The 26,014-nt window shown below is 40.7% G+C and overlaps 1 protein-coding gene across 6 annotated transcripts in view; it reads left to right on the top strand.

Moving 5' to 3' along the window:
• The window catches only part of Cadm1 (cell adhesion molecule 1), a 323,512-nt gene that overhangs the window by 240,893 nt on the left and 56,605 nt on the right, over positions 1-26,014 (top strand). For all 6 annotated transcript variants that reach the window (XM_005069479.4, XM_005069481.4, XM_005069480.4 and 3 more), the window contains exons 2-3: positions 19,294-19,440; positions 20,862-21,014. In XM_005069479.4, coding sequence (XP_005069536.1) covers positions 19,294-19,440; positions 20,862-21,014 — 300 coding nt within the window. The remainder of the gene's footprint in view (positions 1-19,293; positions 19,441-20,861; positions 21,015-26,014) is intronic.

The raw sequence follows: 26,014 nt of genomic DNA on the forward strand, positions 1-26,014 counted from the left end.
ATTGCAAAGTATTTGACCTGTGTAGCAAATGAGTACAAGTATCTCAAAATACTGATAGTCTTAGTAAAAATATCTGGAAATCCTTTGCTTGAAACTGACTACAGTACATTTCTCTGTTGGCCATTCTCATATGGATATCTGATCTAATGTGAGCAACTACACCCATCATGATATTCTGAAAACTTGACTTATCCTAGGCTATTGGGCATACTGGGGGCCACCTGATACCAAGCACTTTGGTGATAAGTCAGTATAGGAACAACAGTTCTTAGACTGCCCAGTCCCGCCTGCAGGAGAGTGAAGACTATCAACAGAGTAGAGATGCTGGGGAAGTAAGGTCAGTTACTGTGATACCAAAGCCTGGGATGAGCCTGAACCCACCACAGTAAGACGAGGTGGTGAGACTCAGGACCAGGACTAGGAGAGGGAGTCAGCATGCACGGGAGATGATCCTGGGAGGCATGATTCTGAGTCTTTGTAGATACCCCTCCTCTTACATGCCCATTGGGCTGTATTCAATCGTAGCAAGGCAGGCTCCTAACCCTTCACCCTGGTTTGTTCTATTCTCTTGAAAGAAAATTAAATAGTTGACTTACGTGGTCTTTTAAAAATAATAATAATCAGCCGGGTGGTGGTGGTGCATGCCTTTAATCCCAGCACTCGGGTGGCAGAAGCAGGTGGATCTCTGTGATTTCAAGGCCAGCCTAGTTTACAGAGTGAGTTCCAGGACAGGCTCCAAAGCTACAGAGAAACCCTGTCTCGAAAAGCCAAATAATAATAATAAATTTATCTTTCTTAATACCTTTGGGCAATAGCATTTTGAAAACTAAAGTAGGACTGGAGAGATGGTTCGGTCCATATCATAAAGATACAATTTTGATCCCCAGAATCCACATAAAAATGATGGGCATGGTGCTGTACGCTTGTAATCCTGGTGTCAGACAGAGAGCCAGACCTTTGGGGCTTGCTGGCTGGTCAATCTATCTTACTTCATGGGACTTGTGCCTGAGGAATAATACCTAGGGCTGTCCTCCAGCCTCTGCACACATGTGCATTCACACTCACTCCCACATGCACACACATATTCACACCCCATAAATAAACAAATAAATAGAATCTGTGCATTTTATTTATACCCTCACCCCCTAAACTAGGGCTCTTCCTACTTGAAATCTGGATGAAGTAAATGAAGTTACCCATTCTCCTTAGATTTATTTAATACTTGCTGTGGGGACAACAGACCTTGGCCAGAGACCCACTTTCCCATCAGCCTGGGACCAGGCAGCTGTAAGACAAATTTTACTATAAACATGTTTACTAAAAACAATACAATGCCCAGGGCAATAAGTTCCTGAAAAGGGCTTGCCCACGGGAACGCCCTGACCTCGACCTTTTCTAAAGACTAACTGTCTCTTCTGACCTCACCCAAGTCAGTCTCTGGTGTCTAGAGCAGAACCAGCCAGGGGTAAGATGGAGCAGAAGCTTTTCTGGAGGGAAGCCTTTCTTGGGAAGTTTTCTTGAGCCTTTTTGGGGCCTGCTTAAAGTTTTCTTTACATCGTTGACTGGTCTCTGTGTCATCAATCCCGACACCCTCCACACATTCTTGGATACAGGCTATGCAGCGGGTTCGGCAATTGCCTCCATGAAGCTCAAATATGAGTTTGATCCTGGGAAAACATACAGTAGAGAGAGCTTTAGTCGCATGGCCTTAGCTCCCGGTGTCCATAACAAGGGTCATCAGAAGTAGTGTTGCACCCCAGGCCTTCTTCTCAACACCTCTTTATCATATGACCTCAAACTGAGACCATTGAGAGTCCAGCAAGACTGGGTTCTGGAGTAGGTCAGGAAACAGCACAGGTACCACTGAGCATCATGGAGTTCTCTCTGACCTGCTCACGGCCTCTCATTGAGCCTTGTTTACCATGCTTTTCTTGTGGTTTGTGACAGATAAGAACTGTATTGATTCCCAGCATCTACTGGCAGTAACCTTTGAAAGGGCAGGCAATGCATCACCACAGAATTTTATCTATCAATATCGGAGTAATAGAAAGACAGGGATGACATCTAATCACAACAGTGCTGGCAGATCATAAATCTGAGCTGATATGGGACTAGTAATGGGCAGGAGAAAAAAAGGGGGGATGTGGATTAACATCTGGATAAAGTCAGGGACAGGACAGGACATTCAGATGGAAAGGACAAGACTTGGTTGTAGGAGAAATACTAAATGGTGATGGTCATCCTCACAAAGGTTCAGAGATGTTCAGTCTCCATAGCCTTAGTCTTCTCTCATTCTATAAAGTTGCCCTGACAATGCTCTAGGGTATTATGCAGAGTTTGGGGAGATTGTGTGTTCTCAAAGTGTGTGCCCTGATTCAGTAGCATCCTCATCACTTGGAAACTCTTTGCTCTTGGACCCCACCCCTCAAATAGACTGAAACCCAGCAGAAAATCTCAAGGTAGCCTTGAGACAAACAGAATGAGAAAACTCAGGAACCCAAGTGGTTGCTGGCACAGGGTTACTTCAAAAAAGTAGCAAAGAGTTTATGTTTCACTGTTTCTATACTTTATTCTACTATTAATGTCTAATACTGTTTACAAGCCCCTCATTTCACAAACATTTTCTTATTCACAAGGGAATCATGCAAGGAATGGAGAAATTAATGCTGAAAGCAAACATTTTTGAGACAAACAATGTCATAAAATTAAATATACTGATTCCTAGGCTAACAAGATATTTCAGCAGGCGATGGTGCTTTCTGTCAAGTCTAATAACCTAAATTCAATCCATAGGACCCCCACAGCAGAGAGGATAGATTCTCACTAGGTGTCCTCTGGCCTCTCCTTGCATGCCATGGCATCCTTACAAGAACTCCCACATTTTGTGCATATTCTCTCTCTCTCTCTCTCTCTCTCTCTCTCTCTCTCTCTCTCTCTCTCTCTCTCTCTCTCTCTCTCTCTCTCTCTCCCTCTCCCTCTCCCTCTCCCTCTCCCTCTCTCTGTGTATGTGTGTGTGTGTCCATTAATCAATTAAAATATAACAAAAATAAATATGCTGATTTCTGCACTTCTCTGGGTGGTGTGGCTGAAGGATGCCTACATCTGGAGGTTAAGTTCTGTGTGTGCTTTGGACAGATTTAGTGCTTTTGACATGTCGGGAAGCAGCCAGCCTGGACAGTGAATAGTGCTACACTTTAATAACATAAATGGAGTCTGTCTGATTCTGCAAAGAAACAGCCTTCCTTGGGGCCCAGAATATATAGTCCCTTCTACAGTTACACTCACAGTATTTTTAATCATTTCATGTTTTTATTATAGTCCAAGTACAAGCTGCTACAAAGAGTCCCCTGTGCTGGCAGTCACTCAAAAATTGACAAATCTAAAAAGTGAATAGAACAGCAAGTAGCCCATTAGGGATTTTCTTCTTCTTTTTCTTTATTTTTTTTTATTTTTTTAAAAGAAAAACTACCTTATAACATTGGAAGGGTTGATTTTGGCATCTTATCCATGAAAAGTAGTTGTAATAAACTTCCCCCAATTGTTGGTGCTTTCTCTGCAGAAATTATGGCTGTGCACAACTGTGAGGGTTTAACTGTTTCCGTGAAGCTCGTAATTCAGCCTCTAAATGTGACGAGCCTGACTGCCCAGAAACCTAACGACTTTTTTAAGAGACTGGAATTCGGAACATTATTCTCTCTGAAACGGCATTTTGGTAGCCCAGCAGAAGACCACTAAGAGATCTGCTCCTGCTGTAGTAAAGGCATCTGGGCATGCCAGTGGTTTTAAAGGAAAAAACATCTGAAATCTTTCATTTAGAACAGACTTGTTAACGGAATGGTGTGTGAGCCAGTTACAATCGCCAGATGAAAGGGAAGGGAAGCCAGAATCTAGGACATAGCAGTGACCATGTTGCTGCTCCCTCAGCCCCCAAGTCAAATGCATTAGTGAGCTTGTGTACGAGTTAAGGTTCTGGGTACATAAAGTTTCAGAGTGATAGGACAGATTCTTACTTTTGGGTGACTTCTTTGCTTTCAGAGGAATGGTCATTTTCTTCAGCAAGTAGTTCCTAAGGATGCTATTAGCCTGCAAATGGATGGCAAGGCACAGTTACTCCAGCAGTTGAGAAGAAGCCAGAGAGGTCCAGGATGGTCTATGGAAGTTCATTAAGAGGTGGTGAAAAAACGTGAAACCATTGTTTATCTTTTCTTCCCCGGAGCATTCTACCAGACTCTTTGCAGACCTGATTTTTTTCTGCCTCCAGCTGAACACTCTTATTATTTCCCTTAAAATTCTGTTTATGCCGTCACCTGTATTTTTGTAGCAAATTTTATCTGCTAGGCAGAGTGAAAAGGCCTGATATAATGGGTACTGTCACTTTTTTTTTCAACATCCAAATCATAGAGCTGGATTTCATCACTTGTAACAAACCTCAGCAGTCTCTTTTCAGTTTTCAATTTGGACCACTTGCTTTGTTTCCCGACTTACTGGTTTTGTCTTCACTGGCTTAATGCTCACAAACACTGAACAAACAGGCAAACCAAATAAGCAAAAATTTAACTAGGGTATTAGAGCCTGTGAACTGACAAACCCCACTATGTGTGACAGCGCTGACTAGAAGTGCTTGTTTTTGTAGCTAAGTGCTTCGTAATTTATTTGCTCTGGTCACAGGCAGCTGCTTGGAGGGTGGAGTTTGCATTTACACAATGTTAGCTGTGTGCAGTCAGAGGAAGGATGCTAGATTCCAGTACCTCCCCACTTGGTGAATGGTCCATACCACTTCATCTTCTGACATATCTGCTTTTAAACATTCTCTTCCCGGACACTGAACTCACTTGGTGGTGAGGATTCCTGATTCTCTGTCCAGTGACCTACTGAGATATGTCAGGGACCTTGAAACAAGTTGTCTGTGTGTCTCTTCCCTGGATCTGCCCTGCTTTAAGCCATTGGTTTCACAGTTCCAGTGACACTGGTTTAAGGCAGGAACCACAGGGATAGCAACAACACTCTAAACAGAGGTCCTCAAACTCACATGCCCCACGAATTATCCCAGTCTCTTGTTAAAATGCAGAATCTGACTGATAGTTCTGGTAAAAGTTTGAATTTATGCATGCTAAACAATCACCCAACATTATTAAAACTGCTAGTCGACCACACAGATGCCTTAAGACACAGGGAGCAGAGGAAGCAGACTGCCTGGCTATATTTAGGAACAAAGAGATGCTACAAAAAGCAAATTGTGTCTCATGGCTTCACACCCCAAAGTCATGAGTGTAAGGACAGTACAAACAAGGCTTACCGGTTATTAGCAAAGGGGAACATGATGTTGATGGGGTGGAACTAGGAGGAATTTAGAGGAGGAAGGGGTAAATATAGTCAAAGTACGCTGTATACATTATGAAATTATCAAACAACTCATAAAATATTATATTTAAATACATCTGAGTAGTAAGTGCTGAAAATGACAGGAAGTGTGTCTTTTGTCCTCGTAACCCTGACTGACCTGGAACTCAGAGATCCACCTGCCTCTGCCCTCAAGTGCTGGTGTTAAAGAGATGTGCCACCATGCCTGGCTTTCTGACTTTACTGACCTTTCCTTAAGGCCACTGAGCATTAGCTGGCGCTGAGTTGTGTGGTTAATGAAAACTGAGCTAAGGACCACTGAACCCTTCGGCTGGAAGCTGACTGGCGGCAAAGCCCTAGCATCTGGCCCCATGGGTCGGTCAGTCACCCTTTTTCTCACTGCCCATCTCTGCTCACTCTCCCATTCCTGTCTTAGCTCTCTTGCTGATGTCTCATCCTCCCTCTCCATATAAAACTTGTCTTCCAAAGTCCAGATATGTTCTGATGATGCCTGGCTAGCCAGCCTAGCCAACTTAGTGAATCCTGTCCAGTCAGAGTCCCTGCCTCAAAACCCAAGGGTGACCTCAGGGCTGCATGCGCACTCACACAGGAACATACCCGCTATATCTGCACAATAGTGCCACCACCACATGAATGAAAAGCTAGTGGTTGTATTCAAACCTGCAGAATATGTGGGAATTCCTTCAGGGTCAGTTTTTCTGCTTTTATGAATAGATTAGTGATAGGGGGTTTGATCCAGTGATAAAATAAGAAACTACTGTCAATAACCAACTAGTGTTAGATGCCAATTATGTATTGATTTACTCCTACATTCAAGGGTGTATTTTTACCTAACAATGTCTATTAGTGTCAAAGCATAATTGTCAAGCTAAATCATATATTATTAAATTTTCTCTGTGATTTTCTTTCCTCCAATGTCATATGAAGGGGGGAAGTACACCCCTGCATGCCACAGGAGAGCAGCACTTAGTGAAGGTTACACTTCTGGAGACCTCAGACATCCTAGGCACACCCAGGAACTCATTAGTAAGCCGGCAAGGTCTCAGTGCCTGGTAGCTTTCTCCCAAGCTCTTGCACTTAGTAAGAAAGGAGGAAATTATGTGTGAGAAGTGACAACCAACACTGGCCAGAAACAGCAGAGGACATAGACGAGCCTAACAGGCTGAGGTGAGCTAGAGCCATTCCTGCTTATTTTCTTATTTCATGGGGTCATTTTTGTATTGAATAATAGGACAAAGGTTTGCAAGTGTGGTGGAGTTTTTGTTTCATTTAGCTTTACTTTTGGCATTTAGAATCAGTTATGCTTTCTGTAACTTTTGTATATCATGCCCCCTTAGTATGCCAGGTATCTGTGATGTTGATTGTGAAGTTTGCCAAGGAAGATGTTGTGTTGTACTGCCAACTTAATGTTACCTACCTAGGAAAATGAAAATTGCTCTCTGGACTCACTATGGGATTATATAGAAATAGAGGGAGCCCTAGAGTAAATCTTTTTTAAATGTTGTACACTGAGTCTAATACCAATGTCATCCCTCTGCCTGTATCTGCTACTTCCTTTTTCATATATACAGAAGTTAGTATGTAGTTTAACAAATGTTTTTCAAAGAAGATGTTTAAATTTGCTCTCTGCTTTTCAGATAATTGTACAGTAGCTTGAGGTGATGGTGAGTGTTAATGGTCAAGTTGACAGAATGAAGAATCTCTTCTGGGTATAATATGAGGGATTTTCTTGGTTGTATTAATTGATGTGGGAAGACCCATCTTAACTATGGGCATGACTATTTCCTGGGCAGGGAATCCTTAACTGTGTAAAATGAAAAACCACAAACACTGGCATGTGTCCATCCCTCTATTTCCTGACTGTGACTGTATGTGAGCAGCTGTGTCAAGCTCCTGTGCCGTGTCATCCTTATAATGGAGGACTGCACCTTGGACCATAAGGTACAGTAGGCCCTTTATCCTTTAAGTTGTGTCAGAGTGTTCTATCATCATACCAGGAAAAGAAATCAAGACAAATGAACAGCATCTAAACTTCTGAGGCTTAAAAGTAAAACAATTTAACAGACTTTAAAGATGTTAAAAACATCTTAGTAATATAGACAGAGGTCATGGAGGTGATGTTGACCATAAAGAAATTTGAAGGATATCTAATCCTTTCTTTAGCATTTTCAGAGTTGTGTTTTTTATAACACACATGCACACATACAGCATTTCTTCACTCAAGTCTCCCTATAACACTGTTAGAGAGATAAGATTTACCCACTTTAAAAATGTAGGAAAATTCAGAGTTACAGATTTCCATCACCAGGAAGCTTTGAACCATAGCAAGGATTCCTGTTTTCCAAGTCAAATGCTCTTCTCCTTTCTCCTCTGCTGCCCCCTTACTCCTGAAAAACAAGTCATGAGTAATGAATGCCCTTATCACTTATCTCTAATTTCAGTGATGATTAATCAGCAGCCCACACTTGGATGATACTAATCAAGTTATTTGTATAATGGCACCAATTTGGATCGTTACTGTGTATATCTGCCTGACATGGGCTTGGCACCGGGCAATCAGCAAGCATCTGGAAGGAATCTGGAAGGAAGCTCCTTGGGCCACTGCCTCTCCCCTTATGCGGTCCCATCATCAAACTCTGGCTGAGCAGAGCTTCCTGAGTGCAGGGTGTTTCCTTCAGACTTAGCTGAGAACAGCAACTCAAGCACCCACAGGTTTAAAAAATAAACCACCCACCACTTGCTTTCTGACTGACAGACGATAGAGTGAATAACTCACCAATAAGGGCCAATTTTCTAGCTAAGAAATTGTTGTTTCATATAATAGTCCAAAGCTGCTTGGCTTCCTGGTAGGAGATGTAAGTTAAATGTTGCACATTATTCAGCATGATGATTATCATGGATTTACAGCTGTTTCTTGAACAAACCACATTACACACACTTGGGACACTCTCTAGAATAAGAATATGAAGCATCTCTCCCACTCCTGTCTCCCCACTTTCTGTGTCTATAGTAAAGTCATTTGAAGCCGACATTCACCCGAGTCCATATCTGATGTGCTCCAACTGATAGCCCTACATGCTCATCCTGTCGGTTCTAAGCTTTAAACTTGGAAGATTTTCAGTGGCTCCTGTTGGCAGGAAAAATGAACGAAGAGATGTAGAGAGAGACTGCTATTACAGCCAAATTTTGGTCACATAGACCATTAATGCTAGCAAATGCCCTTGAAGCAGGTACTGTAAATGCCTAAAGCTGGAGCTGAGCTGTTGAGCCTGGATCAGTCTGCAGAACAGATGCCTCCTCCCAAAATACTGAAGACCTGATTTGTGGTCTCTAGTTGTGGAAATGACTTTCTCAGTATTGCATATTGGGGCATGCCAGTTGCTGATGGATGGGTTGGTTGGCTTCGGATTCTTTTTTATGCTGGGCATGTTGCTTGGTTTTATTCCTGAGTCATAATTGAGGTGCTGTGAGTCTTCCATTAGTTCCCTATGTTTTTTAACATCATAAAATGTCATGTCCTTTTTAGCTATTTCACTGATAGTAGCAACAGATTTAGAGGATCAGATCCAACCACTTCTTGGTTTCCTTGTGTGCACATGGGGTACAATCAGAAGACAGCAAACAACATGAGAGCATAGTAAGGTTTAAATGAGGTGATATGAAATATCACATAATAACCTCACACATTTGAAAACACCTTAAAATAAATGCGCTTTGGTTTTCATGCAGATGGCTTGAATAATAGTCCCTCTAGATAATAATGGGAGTCTTCTTGATGCTAAAAATTAATAGTAACAAACACCTTAGAAAAATCATTTCGTTTTCTTGATTCTAGGCATAAATAATAGCAGCCACCTCCCTTTTCTTCTATATATGTGTAGAATTACAGCTCCTCGCTGTAACCTTGTGATTTTAAATATCTTACACTAATTGTTAATCTTTTAACCCCTAGAGGCAAACAAAAAGGGGGTAAAAAAAACCTCAGCTTTTAATGAGTTGAAGTGAAAAGTGACCTAAGTTCAATAATGGTACCTTTTATCAAAGGAAAAATAATATTGAGTTGGGAGTTAAAAAGTAGGGGAAATGCATGTGCCATCTCCATTGAGACTGGAGGCTGGAATTCTACAGAAATTCAATTTTGAGAATTTTGCTAAGGAGTTAACTGGTAAGGGCAAGTGCTGAGTAGTGTCCATCTCTGCTATACTTACTGCTTAGGGGTACTGGAAAGGCATGTCTCAGTCCAACTGACTACAGCAGGCAGCCATGTCCATCTTCGTGCTTTTTATTTCCTTAGGAAAATTTAACATTGTATTTTTGTTGTAGTCTAGCCATGGCTACTGCAGTTTATATACTAGGCAGTTGGCCACCCAGTTCTTTTCTGGGTTAAGAGGGAAATCCATACAGGAACAGCAAAACAGAAAGCTTATGCTTTAGGTGGTTGTCAAGTGTTTTAACAAGTAATTTGAATTTCAGTCATATAAACCCTTCATTTCCATGTGGATAGCTGTGGTTTTCGAAATGGAGATAGTTCTGTTACCTGAATTAAAACAGCGTTTTCCTGTCATCTCAGACTTCAGCTAATCTGGATGTCCAAGGAACCACCTTGGATAGGATGTGTTTCATCCATGCTCAGCTGGTAACTACACAATCCACCCCTTTTTTGTATGCAGTTTTGTCCCCCAAGGGCCCATGCTTGTGGATAGCTGGGGAAAGAACAGCCTACTCTCACTCTCACTCTGCAGAATAGTCACCGAACAGTCCCAGGGAATGGAATATATCTTATTATCAGTTCATTAGCAAAGTGGCTGACACAGAAGATCAACAGTTGGCCTTCAGCACAGCTCCATTTTGTCTGGGAGGAGTGTAATGCATTTGAAATGCTGGCGTAGCAGCCAGGCTTGAGTTGGAGTGAAGCAGCGCCATCTAACCCGGTCCTTTCTTCTTTCGCCATAAACGCGCATCACAGAATCGAGCCCATTGAGGAGAAATCACTTGCTCTGCCAACACAATTAGTTTTATAAGAAGCCTCTGTCTTCAGATTGTTCTTCTCCAAAGTCCAAGTTGGATGACTGCAGTTATTTTTTAATTAATATTTTTAAGAGCCACCCTCATTCTCCCAAGAGCCTCTAAGCAGATTTAACAGGCTTAAAAGGACTCTTTCACAAGGTGATTTCAATGCCATCTTCCAAGCAAATAAAACGCCATTTGAGGGCTCTATTTTTCTCCATCTAAAGTCTGCCCAGTATGGGGGTGGGGGAAAGCAGGGAGTATCTTCAGGGTTAGGCAATATTCTCTACAAACAAAAAAACAAAATATGTTATATTGTTGCTGAAGGACAAGGCCCATACTATCCATCCAGGGGAATAAATGAAAGGAGGTAGGGAAGTCCAGGGCCCTCCCTTTCTTCAGGAACAGCAGTAACATTCAGCAATCATTCCTAATCTTTATGGCTTATTTTTATGTTCTTGATTCTTTTGTTGCTGTTAGTTTCTTTGGTGCATGCATTTTAATTGAAAAACTAATTCAGACCTTCTGGTTTCATAACTGGTACCACTCCATAATCACATTCAATGTGGTGGCTCATAGCTCCTCCTTTTGGGGATCAGACACGCTTAAACCTTGAGCGTCATAACTGGCTTGGCCTTTTTAGCGGTATAGGACCTGATTAAAATGTTATTGAACTTGGAGTCTTTCAAAGGAATGAACACTAACGTGATGGTTGAAATTGAAACAGCACAGACACACTTTCTTTGTCACTATCTTCCTTGAAAAGAGTTTTCACGTGTCTAATCAATGTTTCCTTTCACAAAAGAGAGTCCCATTCCATGTAAATGCAAGTTGTACTGCACTTGACCTCAGTTCTCCAGCCTCCATGCTGAAAGTCAATAGACAAAATGGTAAAAATAGCTGGGTGCAAATTCATCTTTAAAGTTGAGATTCCGGTCACCTTTAGTTTGGCATGGTATAAGGATCATTCCCCTGGGAGGGAAAAGCAGAAATAACTCTTCTTGCAGCTGAGATTAAAGAATTTCATGGGGACAAGAGAAAACTTTACATAATTCCTTACAGTAACTTTTCTCCTATTTTAAAACCAGACAGACTGCTTTGCAGTTTGTAAGGTCAAGGTAGAATTATCAAAAATCTCTCCAGTCTGGAAGATGTGTTGGCCTTAGATCTATGAAAACCCCAGTGAAAGGGCTGTGAAGGAGAGGTCTTGCTGCGCAGTTCCATAGCCACCTCCACCCCAAGGAACTTCAAAATACAAGGGAGACGGGATTTACAGAATTAAGCCTTTGTGCCCCTTGGTGTGGCTGACGTTCATGGGGACCTGAGCTGCATGTGTTGTGGCAAGCCATCTCCATGAGCATCTGTATTCTCTGCCATGTTCCCTGCCCTGCATTTTGGAGTTAAAGGTGAAATTCCATCTTTAACCCCCTTGTGGTTGTCTGAGCTGTGATTAATGAACTAGATGTGATTCCCCGCAGACCTTTCAGAGGGTGGATGAAAAATGGAATTCCAGACTTTAAAAAATAACCCAAACAAATAAAAAGCCACACCTTTTGCTTAATACGGCTTTAAAATTAATGTCCATTTTTGAATGCCAAGAAAACAAAGGGAATTTCTCAAAAGTGTGTGAAGCTTGCCACAGTAGGCCTTAATTGGTGTCAAGGAGATGTTAGGATGAATGAGGAAATGCCCGTTTAGCTGATAAGACTGAAGAGTGGGACCTTGTTATGAGCTGTCATCTCAGCATGTATTTAAACTATAGCGAAACTGAAACATATTTGCCATATAGATCATAATGACTCCAAAGGAGCCATTATGCTCTATTATGTAATTACATAATCAAAGTATGCATAGTAATCAGCTTTTGGAATTCAATGCTAATCAAACATACCTATACTATGTGTTTAAGCTAAAATAGAGAGCGTTAATTTGCCATTAGTCAACTAAACAAGAATGTGTATACAGAATATTCATGAATAGCTTAATGTTGTGTCAGATATTTTTTGTTTTCCATTCAGGGGAAATCAACAATTTTAATTGAAGAAAAACCAGCACTGAGGAAGATTCCTCTTTAACTCACCATTCAGCAAAGTGCCTCACCTTTTGCTGACTTTAAAAGGAAAACAAGAATAAAGTCAATGTTTTTTCCTTCTGTAAGTTCAAGTGATACAACAGCAGTTATAGAGCAGTGTATACTTAGTATCTGGCCACCTCCACATAGGAACCACCTTAGAAATACCATCTAAAACCATGGCAAAGCCTTCAGAACTGCCGCAAAATATGAACATATATTGCTTTTATAATTAGAACAAAATCAGTGCATGTTATTTAGAAACAGGAGAAAAGAGGCACTCTCAGGGACTCCATAGGGACATATGTCCTGTCCTGGTGCTTACCCTGCGGTTTTTGGCACATTTCCGTCTTTAGCTTCTGTGGATAAAGAAGATGGCACAGTGTTTGGGTTAGTGTCAGTTACTCTTCGTCTGTAAGCTTATGGCCTGTGTGGCTTGTGGTCATAATTGTTTTGGCCATTAAGAAAATGGAGCTGATCCTTGGAACAGACAGCCAACATTTCGATTTTACTTTTTGGGACAGAAAAACATGGATGAAGATCAAAAAGGTTATTAGAAGCCTTGTGCGCCACAGACAGATTGATTGTTTTTTATTTTAAATAAATATTCAAGTATTCATGAAGGTTGGGATATTGCCTCCCTTAAAAATAAAAAATTGTATTTGTTTTGAAGAGGTCATTCCCTTAACCTTTAATCCCCAGTTGATGGAACTTTCTTTTGGGACATAGATTTCATTGTCTCTCCTCAGTATGTGGCTTACTCAAAATGTTACTGTCATGTTTAAATAGGGACTGAATTCTTTCATCAAAAGCTTTCCTGGCTTGAACTTCAAATAATTTATTTTCAAATTACTTTTACTGTAATTCTTATTAATTCAAATAGGTTTCTGATTTGATATAAAACTCTGTAAATGTAGGGAACAGTTTAATGAATTGAAAGATAGGATTGAGTTTTTTAAAGGAAATGTACAAAATATGCTGACAATAATTGCTTAGATAGAAATCAAATCTTAATGGCTTTGTTAATGATTTGTAGCGCACACTGTGTTTACGTTGACTTGAGGGAACATATGCAGTTAGAAAGATTTCTCCCTCTGGGTTTCTACAGAATCTTAATTTTTTTGTTTCCTTTTCTGAAACATACTCATCTTTGTTCTGGTTCTTGGAAACTTTAGCTGGAACTGCAGTGCTTCTGCTTGTAATAATGGTCTTATTTGGTGGAGAGGGACTCACTTCTGACTTGGGCACATCTTTAACAGGGAAATACAAATAGGATCCAATAGAAGTGAATATAGGTGACAAGCTTCAGGTCACACTGGGCTCCGATAGCAATGAAAATAAGCCTTCCAAAGACATGCAGGTGTTTTGCTTCTTTGAAAGTTTCAAACTTTGATGCCTATATGAATAAGAATGTATAGCCTTAAGTTTTTGATTGCTGTAAAGCTTCCGGCACTGGGCCTGGGGAGATGGTGGGAAAGAGTGCTTGCTGGTCGAGCATGAGGACCTGAGCCTGAATCCTCATAGCCTACATAAGAGCTGGGCGTGGCTATTTGTGCCTATAACTGGGGGTTAGGAAGAAACTAGCAGTCATGGGTGCTCACTGACAACCAGCCTAGCAAAAACATGGTGAGATCCAGGCAAGTGAGGTGGAGTAGTATAGCAGGGCACCTGCCATCCTGCTTTGGCCTCCACACCTGCTGCACTGGCTCATGTTGTTGTACACAAGTACAGGCATACGTGCACACAGAATTTCAGAAATATACTTTCAGGGACCATAGTAGGGGCTTTTAAGTCCCTGAGTTCATTATCATCAGGGTGAGTTTTCTTTTAGCTGTCCACATTTGGAACTTGTGTGCCTCCTGTTTAGACGGTGACCCCACCAAGTTAATGTTAGGGGTTTAGATTTTCCTAGAGCAGGGATGGGGGCAGAGTTTCTTTAACATGATTTAGCTGCTGAGGGAGAAGGCCAGGGGCTTTATGTGTTGCTTCTTTGTGCAAACCACCCTCTCAGTTAAGTGTCATGGTGCCCCTCTGTGTGTGTGGGTAGGTGGGAGTTTCCATAGCTGCCACAGTATTCACTGAAGTCTGTTTTAACTGTGACTTGTCCTTTTATTATGGGCCTGACTGGGAAGACTCCCCCAGTTTTATTTGTTTTCTTGTTCCAAGTGTTTTGTTAACAGCCGGGCAGCAAGGGCGAGAACTCTGGGCATTGGCAAATGTCCACTGTGCCCTGGTAAGAAAGGCTTTCTCTAGGGGCAGAGTGTGCTGAGTGCTAAAAGGAGGAGGCAGTAGTAAACAGGTACTTTGCATTCAGGATGGCCTCTCTCATCTTGAAGTGTGTAATTGTGTTCAGGGTAAATTATGGAAATAAAAAAAAATCACAAGTTGCTCATAAGGCAATAACCCTCTTTAAAAACAAGTAAAAATTTCAAGGCTGAGCCAGAGAGACCTTAGCAACCAGTCCTGAGATGGTGGCTGGTAAGCAGGCGTGGGGGAAGGGGGAGTAGTTGTCTTCCAGAACCAGGTTCTAACACCCTAGGCTCAGCCACTTAGCTGACTCATACCAGGCAGCTTCCCCAAATCAGGCTCTGGAGTTCAGTGTTAAGTAGAAGTAGTGAAAGCACCAATATTTGGGGAAGGGGAAAGCAGCCGGCACCTCACCCAGCACTGGGGACTCCTGAGTTCTCCTTCTTGTTTCTCACTTTCACCTCTGGTTTTGAGATCTTGTCACTTGTCACTTGCTGATTAAATGGACAGGGATGGAGTCTAGAGAATATGCCACCTAAAGGAGTCTTTAACAAAATGACATTTAGAAGAGTCTCTGAGCAACTATACTGTATATAATATAATTATATTATTAATTGAAAAACCCCTAATAAGGAACTTATATCCCAACATCAGTCCTATCAAGCATTATAAGGGTCACTGGTGGTTATCAAAGGAAGTTTTTCCTTTTGTAGACAATAAGGTTTCTGGTCATTGTAACTACTCCAGAAGTGTCTGGTTTGATGAAGGATACTTGCTCTTGAATAAAAGGTTCTCTTTGATTCAGGTCTTTGTTTTTAGGAATTACAGAGCAACTCTGAAAATTAGCCAGGTGTGGTGGGGCATGTCTGTAATCCCAGCAAACTTAAGTATAAAGAAGGAAAATTACTATAAATTCAAGGATAACCTGTGCTACATAGTCAATAGCAGACCATTCAAGGAGACACAGCAAGACTTTCAGGAAGAAGAAACTACAGGGTATAATGATGAGGTACCTACCACCAAGCCTGGAACCCACATGTAGAAGGAAATAGCTAACTCCAGAAAGTCATCCTCTGACTTCCACATGCACACACAACTAAGTAAATAGAACTATGTGAAGAAAAATAGACAACAGAAAACCTCAAAGCCATGGGAAACACCCCTATAACAGCAGTTTCTGCTATAAATTAAAATTCAGTTCGATTCTGTCTTCCAACTTTCTTCCAAATACACCAACCAATTAGTGCTTGAAAATGTCTACACATGGCAGCCACTGCTCCACCCTTAAAATAAATTACCTGGCTGTTAACAGTTTCTTATAATGACTAGATATTGTACGTGTTTGATTTCTTTTCCCCAGAACACATACTATTCCTACCTTGACAGTATGTCAGCTAATTGAGTTTTAGAAAACTCTGAAGGGTTTTTAAATGCATTCTTTAAGGAAGATACCAAAGTTTCGTGTTTCTTTCCTGCTACACATGAGATTGCATTTTGTGACAACCTAATTGTCTCAACATTTATTTCAAGGGGCAAATTTATCAAGCCATAGTGTGTACTTTTCCTTTTGGAAGACATATTTAAGGATGTGAGCAGAAATCATTTTTACATAAAGGCTTCAGGCACTAGAGTTCTGACATACATACTGTATTTTCCTTGCTGTCACTCAAGTCCTTTGCCTCAAATAAATAGATGATTATTATCCCATTGTAGCCATCTATGGTGCCTCAAAGTATGGACTCTGTTTAATATAATTGCCATCCAGCTGACCTGGATAATTTATTGGTGATTTTCTTTTTAAAGAATGACATCCTTGGGCCACCACCATCAGCCAAAGCCCTTTGATGTCTTTCAGCCAAATACTTATTATCACATAATTTCCTGCATTGGTACTACAACCATACTAGTATAGCAAGACTTTGGTATTTTTCTCAGACACTGGATTTTGGTCTTAATCACTAAAAAATAGTAACTCCATGATGCTGACAACATCACTATAGGTTTGCAGAACAGTACAGCAAAGGAAAAAAGTTTACCTGAGTGACTTGGTAAATGGACTGGTCATACAGTACCCCCATTTTAAGTAATAGTTAGGAACGTGTAGATTGTGTTATAAACAAAATAAAACAACTTTGACTTGATGTCACTTCCTTCATTCTTTAAAATGGAAAACCATGCTTCATTCCTCTTGGTTTCCAACCCCCTACATAAAGACTGTTTTAAATACAGTAACCTCCTATCGAAAAATACTGGTCGTAGACCTACCATGAAGAACTAAAATCAAAGCCAGTAGTTATTTCCACAGAAACTGTCTTATCAGAACAGGACTGAATTAGAGGCAGCTTTAAGTCTCAGGAACTTCCAAGTACTAGTTGGTGTCCAAAGGGACTGATCCTATCAGCAGGCAGCCTCTGCACATGTACCTTCTATGGGTTGGAAAATGTTGTTTGTGTTACTAATAAACTCCCTGCAGATAGAAGAAATCCCTATCTGTCCCAAAGAAGATCTTGTTTGACATTCTGGCCTCCTAAAGGCAAGCCCATGGTTTTAACATCATTTTACTCTCACATTGCACAGTGTAATTCTTCCTTAATTTCCTCACCTGACTAAATTACCTTGCAAACACAGTTTCCAGTGTCCTGCTTTCTATTCACACTTACCCAGGGCAGCAAGTCCACCTTGAAAAACTGGGCTGATTGGCAGGAATTCCTGCCACCTTGGCCTTTGCTCCTATCTGGGAATAACTCATTCTTCCTGTTGGGTTCTGGATTCTGTGTTTGTTACAATGATCCACAGCCTCTTGGCTGTTTTTTTCTGATCACCTTCCACTATGTTGTTCCTCTCTAACAGCATTCGGCCCCCTCTAAGTCTCACTCCTTCCAGACACACAGGCCTGTGTCCTCACAGCAAAAGTAATTTCTTGAGTCGTGGAGCTCAAGGTCAAGTTTCATTTGGGTTTGCTCTACAAGAGGGAGACATTTCGTTTATCTGCAGCGCTAATAATTTTCCCCCTTATTCTTCTAGTTTCCTCTCTTCTAATGCTCTGCCAGGGGCTGGTCTATTTCTAGGTGGATTTGGCTTTAAGCCATCTTAGACAACCCATCACACTTTCCCACTGTGTCCTGCCAAGAAAGAATCCTTCAGAAGAAATGTCATAGCAGGTGGAAATCCTCCACTTATTCTAATTGTACCTCTATTTATGCTGCCTCAATTTTTTATTCTTTAAAGTAGCATTTGTCTTTGACCTTTGCTTCTTGATATGACAGCATTTCTTCAAGGAGTGAAGAAGATACCCTAAGCTGATACATGCAAGCTACACAGAAAGCTCCTGCAGAGCAGGAGCCTTGAGCCTGTACTCTTGCATTTGCTACTCCCACACATGATAATAAATGTGGGGATTTGTGGTCTAGAGAAATGATGAGAGTGATGTGGTGGTGGTGATGGTGGTAGCATGATGATGATGATGTGGTGACGATAATGGTGATGATGTTAGTAGCAGTCACCATCTGTTTAGTTTGAAAAGCTAGGCATGGTGTTAACTGCTTGTGTTTATAACAACTCTGTAGGATAGCTTTTAATTATTGCCCCCATTTTGTAGATGGGAAACTGGCTCAGTACAGTAGATAAATTTTCCTGATGTTAGAGCAGTCTGTCTTCACCCTTCTGAACTGACTGTTACATCTGCTGCCTGTAAACACACTTTTTGTTTGGGAAGTAGTCATTAGGTGTTCGTTTTATGAACATCTAGGTTCCTTAAAGGTTAGGACAGTGCCCCAGACTTCCCTGGCTCTTGTTAAATGCCTATCACAGAATGCAACACTTCACAATTCCTTATCTTCTGTGTCTAAATTGAACTACCACCTGTGCTGTGGATCTTTTCACACATTTAAGAGATGCTATGGCTCCTGGAACAAATCTTGATGCTGCAGACTAGCCCAGATCTAGAGCTAAGCCTTGTTATCAGTGGATCTGAGAGCTCTCACATTTTGGCATGTTCTGAAATGTTTGTAATGACTGAAGGGGTTATCTGCAGCGACAGTGGTGAGCTCAGAGCTGCCTGAGGCTTTGGGTGAGTTATGAAGGTGTGTTTTTGAGAGCCGAGTCAGAATTTCAACTGTAGGCCTTGTGGGTTGTACTGAGGTCCCAGAGAGCCAGTTTAGTCCTCACTCCCACACATGACAAAATGAACTGCCTGCCCATTGGGAATGTCAACATCTGCTAACTAGACAGTGTCATTTATTGAGCTTAGCTTGGCTCAAGGGCCTGTGGTCTAGGCTTGGCCATACCATCCCTCTTCTAGGTGGGAGGTCTTCGATGGTCTTTCTGGTCCGAACTCAGCACACTGTTTGACAATTCAAAATACTAGACGTTGGGGACCTTGGTACCCCTTACTTTGAGCCATGCCAGTTCCAAGCTTAGTTGTATCTTCACCAAGCTCTGCCTTATTTTGATAACTCATTTTGTGAACTAGTAAGATGAGTATTTCTGGCCATATCAGATATTACTTTCCTCATGCATTTCTCACTTCTTTTTGCTTTAGTGGGTCTCACTGACTAAATTTTAAATTATGGGAGTTCCATCTGACCTTTTTCTTCCTTTTTTCAAAGGTGATGGACAGAATCTGTTTACTAAAGACGTGACAGTGATCGAGGGAGAAGTCGCAACCATCAGCTGCCAAGTCAATAAGAGTGACGACTCCGTGATTCAACTACTGAATCCCAACAGGCAGACCATTTATTTCAAGGACTTCAGGCGTAAGTTTCCACCTCACAGTAGTAGATGGCAACTTTTTTCTTTTTACCTATGTGTTGTCTTGATAAAGAGATTGCCAAGGCCACCTTTTTCTAATTTAATGTTAGATGCTTAAAGTTTAGTCAATTCTTTAGAGAGAAGAAGAGACAGGCAATCATAATCTTTTTACTTAATAGAAACCTTGAATGGTCCCCCTTAAAAGTCTTACTTTGCAATAGGAATTGATTGTAGTAATTCAAGGTGAATTGCAATCGAGCCCCAAATACTTAGCCGACACAAACAACTCAAATAGGGTAAGGCAAGGAAAATACAGCATTCTGATAGGGAATCTGTTTGGTTTAAAGATTAGCATTTCCAAGACAATCTATATCTGTAATGACAGGACCAGATCTTTCATATAGCCTCTGCTGTACAGAGATAGCCATATGCTAAGATCCGTTCAAATGCAATTTAACAAAAGCCAGCCTTTGAAACTGAATTGTGTGTGACACCAATGGCTCGTATGGTTGCTGCTTGGCAAGACACCTAACTGAGAAGCAAGTATTCATCATACCTGCTTTCAGCTGCTTGTCTCCTGTCTACTCCCAGTATTTTGGGCCATTCGGTGGAAAGAGTTGATAAACAAGAAACATTTAAAGAGACTAAAAAAGGGACAGTTACATGGCTTAGAGGCTAAAGGTGCTTGTACCAAGCCTGACCAGTTTAGTTCCATTCCCAAAACCCACATGGTAGAAGGAGAAATGCAGCTCTACAAAGTGGTCCTCTGAATTTCACATGCATATGGCACTAATAGCCTTTGCTAAAATTAATAAGGTATTGAAAAAGACCTTTAGTATTAAATAAGAAGCCCACATCTGGTGCTTTTGGTGACTACAATTTCCTGTTTGAGATCTGATCAGTTTTCCTCTGCAAGGTAGATTTACCTAGAAAACTACATAACCAACTAAGGCGTCTAAAGGCCCAGGATCAGGCTGCCCCACCTCCATTCATATCCAAGTTAAATAGTCTGCGATAACATGTTAAAAATTGGAATTTTACATCTTAGTTTGAAATTGAAATTACTTTTTTGTTTTCTTCATAATTTGGACCCACTGTTTTTGTTTGTTTGTTTGACTTTGCATTTTCTTTCTAAAAGTACTTTTGTTTCTGAACCTCTACTGCCCGCTTGAGAGAGCCTGACATGTTGTACAGTGCACTCAATGCCTACTCCTGCATGAATTTCTTTAGGATAGGTCAGTAGGGTTATTTGCCTGCATGTAGCTACTGCAGAAACCTAAAACAGTACCATAAACATACAGAAAGACTTAAATTATTTCCATTCTGCGGCTGTTTTTCTAACACCTGACTTTTTCTCTTTTCTAGTTAAAGGAAATAGATTGTCCATCATCTTTTGCACAACCACTGACTGTGTTTTATTTCACAGCTTTGAAGGACAGCAGGTTTCAGCTGCTGAATTTTTCTAGCAGTGAACTCAAAGTGTCACTGACAAACGTCTCAATTTCGGATGAAGGGAGATACTTCTGCCAACTCTACACCGACCCTCCACAGGAGAGTTATACCACCATTACAGTCCTGGGTAAGAAATGCCTGTTAATCCTGGGGAGCCAGTGGGATGGCTCAGGCTACCAAGTGTCTTCCAGTAACAAGGAAAGGGTTAAGAGTAGGTCTCACTGTTTGAACTTGTTTTAGGGAGAATCACCACCCATCTTGCTGAATTTTAAAAATAGCCTATTTTACCCAGTGCTCTAAGGAATAGCAGTCGGCCTTCTTTATAGATCACACCTGTTCTTGGGTGTCAAACCTCACGCTTCAGAACTGAAGATCAAGAGAAGTTAGAGACCTTAAATGAATCACTCACCACATGAAATGGCATTGCTTCTAACTGCCCCAAGTTTTCTTTTTTCCGTCTGTGCAAGAAAGGAGAAGATGGGCTCTCATATGTACCCATGGCAAAGCTCAGATATCTTGTGATAATTTTTCCTTCTGATTAACATCCTCATTTGAATGTGGTTGACCCCTTTTTCTTTGACTTTATTTATATATTGCCCTATTTATTACTGATAGCCCAGCTCATGCTGCAGAAAGAAAACCATACTCATGAACACATTCCTTATTACCAGGTATAGCCATCAGACATAGGCAGTTGAGAGTGGCTTACCTGGAAACAGTAGAGGACTACTGACAGGTTGTAATGTCACCTCTAGTGATTTTAGTGCCATCATTTGTGGTCACCAGATTGTGATTTTCACTGAGATACCAGTGGCCAGGGTGATGGTTTTATGTTTTGATGCAGTCAGCAGGTATTTCTCTGTTGAAAGGTTGCATTTTACACAGACATACACTCTGGTGCATAACAGGTGCTGATCCAGTGTTTTGAAACTGAATTTTCAAGGACATAATACTGTAGAGCGAGGCAGGATCTCTGATTTACACCTTCAGGAGGATGATGAATCAAAGTCTATTTGCGGCAGCAGGCTACAGCTTTTTGGTGTAATGATATGAAGATTAAAGAGGAATGATAAATATGAAGGACATTTTCACTGGGTGTGTGCACATATATGTATTTATGAACGTACATATTGAGCTGCTTCCTTATTGCTTTATTTAAATACAGCTGTAAAAGGGGAAATATTTTTAATTCATTAAGCCAAACCATGTGCCCAAAGCCTGTGTATATTCTTGATATGACTATGTGTGCTTTTAGAAAGTCAGACTTAACGTCTGGCACAGTTTCCATTGTGGACTGTATGCAAGGGTCTATAGCTTGCACGTGTGTGTCTGTCACTTCCTGATTTAATCCTTACAAGATCTGAATGGTAGTTCTGGTGGAGTGACTATTTTGGTAATGTACAGATGAACCAGATTAACCTGGAAGCATTTGAAATTTCCCATTTCTGCTTGTCTACATGTGTGAATGAATACACGTGTGTAAAGTGATCATCTTCTACATTTGAGCTGCCATCATTTCCAGTATCCACAGAGGAGTGATGGCAAAAAAAAACAGAGTGTACCCGTTACATTTTTGAATTTTCTAAATTTTTTTACCACATGGACCTTTAAATTTTGTTATTTTAATTTCATAAAAAAATAATATTAACAGAGAAAAGCCACTCTGCCAAGGTTACAAAGCACACAATAAGAATTAATAATCTAAGGACCTGGAGAGATAGCTCAGTTGGTGTAAGGACCTGAGTTCAATCCCCAGAATATAGACATGATAGCATGCACTTATAATTTACGCAGTAGAGAAGCAAGCAGATGGATCCCTGGGGCTGACCAGCCAGCCTAACCTCCTTGGAGACTCCCAAGCCACTGAGAGACTTGTAGCAAGGTAGATGGTGCCTGCAGAGCAATGTCTGAAGTCTAGTTTCCAAATATATACCTAAAGATGGGTACACACACACACACACACACACACACACACACAGTGTCTGGTAGTGCAAGTGATTTTCAGTAAAAGTCCATGTGCTGTGTTTCAGGACATTTCTGGAGCTTCACTTTTTTTTTTTTCAGGAGCACATCTTTTGGACCATTGACAAGATAAGGCTTCCTGTCAGTTAGCAGAGCATTTATTCCAAGTCACTGTGCTGGGCCAGTTCAGCCGTGCATGTACCCTGTGCTTGGAGTCAACTACCAACATGTAGACTTCCGAGAGGCATCATGCCTGTAATCCATTTGGAGGTCTCATTATTCTAGAAGTAATAGGTTCCTGCTTGTATTTTATAGAGCCATTAACTTAAGTGTACTTGAAAGTAATACTAGTCAATGTTCTTTTTGCAGATATTATGCATTCATTTAATATTCTTTCCATTGAAGTTACTCTAGGATTCCTTGACAGAGTAAAATTGTTGCCATCAGTGTGAGAGTCTTTCATATTCCAAAATCTGACAATTTCTACTGATAAACATTCAAGCCTTCCTCCCAAGGTTTAGAGTTTTAGATATTATAATGAATGGAGAATGATGTATTAGCATCTCCGTTGCTATCCATGGCACTCTGAAAAGGATTCCATATGTACTTACACAGCTGTCAAACTCCTTGATAGGTTGAAGATGCTCATTTCAGTGCATATGACTGTTAGTTATTTAATGCATTCAGCAAAAACTTTAGCATAATTATAAGATACAGAGATGAGTGTTTGTTAGTGGCTTCTATGCTATTCTGTAGTTACATTATGTTTAGAGCTCGTCTATGTAAAACCTGAAAATTCTCCTGTGATAGTTTCTGCAGTATTCAGGTTCCATGTGGGCCATTCAGGCCTTCCACTTGTGACTAGTTCATGGCCTTATCCAAGCACACAATGTAGGACTCTTTATATTCTGTTCATAAGAGATGAACAAGAGAGAGAAGACACTGCTGAGATGAATGCAGTTGCTGATAATAGTAGCTAATATTATTACAGTCGTGTCCTCCTAAGATTAGTGCTCACTCTTAAGATTCCAGGAACGGGAGAACCTAATTATTTTAAAGGGTCTTAGAAAGAGATTTCACATACTGATCAGCTTTAAGACTCCTTTTGTGGTAATTAATGTGACTCATCTTGATATTGCTGATTTTTTTAATGTTGTAGGTGTAATGTTTATAATTAGCACTCTTATAGGTTTGAGGTTAGCAAAGAGGAACCTTGGCATTCCAGGCTGTCTTTTTTTTTAGTGCATGACTATGTGTGATTTTTCATTCAGGTTTTCCTCTGCATGCTTCTTCTCAGACAGATCTGTGGTTGTTTTCATTAATGGCTTCAGGCAGTTCTTACTGGCTGTGTCTGTTTAGTGGATCCCTTATAAGTGTGTTCTCTGGCTAGCAACACTTTTAATTCATTTTTCTAGAAAAGGGTTTCATACTTTACTAACCTCTTTTGTATTAGAATAGATATTATGAAATCAGAATGAAGTTAAAGGGAAAAGTAGGATAGGATTAATAGGCCAAAATAATTTTTTTTCTTCTCCAACTTTCTGTTCTCAGAAAGGCAAGTTTAAATCACTTCACTTGTATTGTCCAATTCTTTGTTGCTCCAAGAAATGTAGACCTGTGTGTGTTTCTAATTCTGACTAAATAAGGGTTTCTACATAGGGGAAAGAGTTAGAGAGAAATGTCTTTATAGCATCAAAAATGTAACTCATTATCAAACTTTATACTTATAGCTAGACCCCACTTGCCTCTTTCTTCTTCTGATGTCAGCAAAGAGGAACAACACTGATCCCAACCTTGAAAAAAACTGTTTATGGGCTTGGGGAAAATCATTGACCTAAACAATATGTAAGTCCATTGTTTTTCTACACTGGATATATTTTTCCAGCTTTTAGAGTTCTCAACACTTTCCCTTGGCTTAAGGTAATGAAGATGCCAGCTGTATAGAAAGGACTACTCTGAAGGTCATAGAGACAGAGAGTGTATCTGTGACAATGCGGGGAAAGTCAGATACAAACCTTCCCATCTATCAAGCTCTCAATCCCCAAAGTTGAATGGTGATCTTCATGGATTTTCCTGTCCCATGTACACTCGTCTTTGGGATGTGATTAGGTCTTGAGGTCTCTGACCTTATCAAAGAATTCATCCTTGGATTGATTTGTAACATGATATAGCATGAGAGAGAGAGAGAGAGAGAGAGAGAGAGAGAGAGAGAGAGAGAGAGAGAGAGTGAGAGAGAGAGAGAGAGAGAGAGAGAGAGAGAGAGAGAGAGAGAGAGAGAGAACAAGCGACAAGATGCCAGAACGTAGAGCATGACTGACAGACTGCATGGATACCAAATTCCATTGTAACATAGTCATCCATGTGGAGTCCCAGCAACCCCTGGATCTGCTCTCATTAAGAAAGTTCCTAGATTCTGAGTACCCATCGAGGTGTGTCTCCCAGAATCATAAAGTGGGAAAATTACTCCATTCAAAGGAAATTCCAGCATTCTCAGGAGTTTTAGCCTTTTGCCTTCTCTTGTATCCTAGTGTCATATTCTGACAATGATATTAGTAATTACAGTTCAAGAAATATTGAATATATCAACTTCAAGAACTATTTTCTTCACTGTTTTCATTTCCGCCCAGACCCAAAGAGACTGCCTTTTCTCTTCTATGCCTCAGTTTGTTTGTGAGGATCAGCCTGTGGCCTTTTATTCCTTAGTCACTTCCTTTTTTTTATTTCTCTTGTGCTGTCACTTACCAAGATCTTAGTTTCTTTAGGCTCAGACAGTTGTTTCCACAGACATTTGATCCAACAGTAGCATTTCCCCTTCACTGTCATTCTGCACCCAGAGTACCTTAGTATCTGCTTATTCTGAGTATGTACTCTCTGTGTATTCCCTGCATACCGTCTAGATATACAGACAGTAATCTGTAACCTATCATTTGCACAGACTATGAAAAGGACACAGCCAGCCAAAGCATCCTGTTTCTTTGTCACTGCCTTTCTATGTCTCTACAAATTCCATAAGATGTACATCCTTAAACTGGATGTCAAACTGTCTCCTTCTGCTTAGTTTTTAAAAGTTCTTTGCCATGAGTAAGTACTCCTTTGGGCCATCCCACATTAGTGACCCACCCAACTGAGTGAACGTGTTGTTTTCCTTGTACATGGGGAACACAG

The sequence above is a fragment of the Mesocricetus auratus genome, unplaced genomic scaffold, assembly GCF_017639785.1.
Source record: "Mesocricetus auratus isolate SY011 unplaced genomic scaffold, BCM_Maur_2.0 Super-Scaffold_100022, whole genome shotgun sequence".
NCBI lineage: Eukaryota > Metazoa > Chordata > Mammalia > Rodentia > Cricetidae > Mesocricetus > Mesocricetus auratus.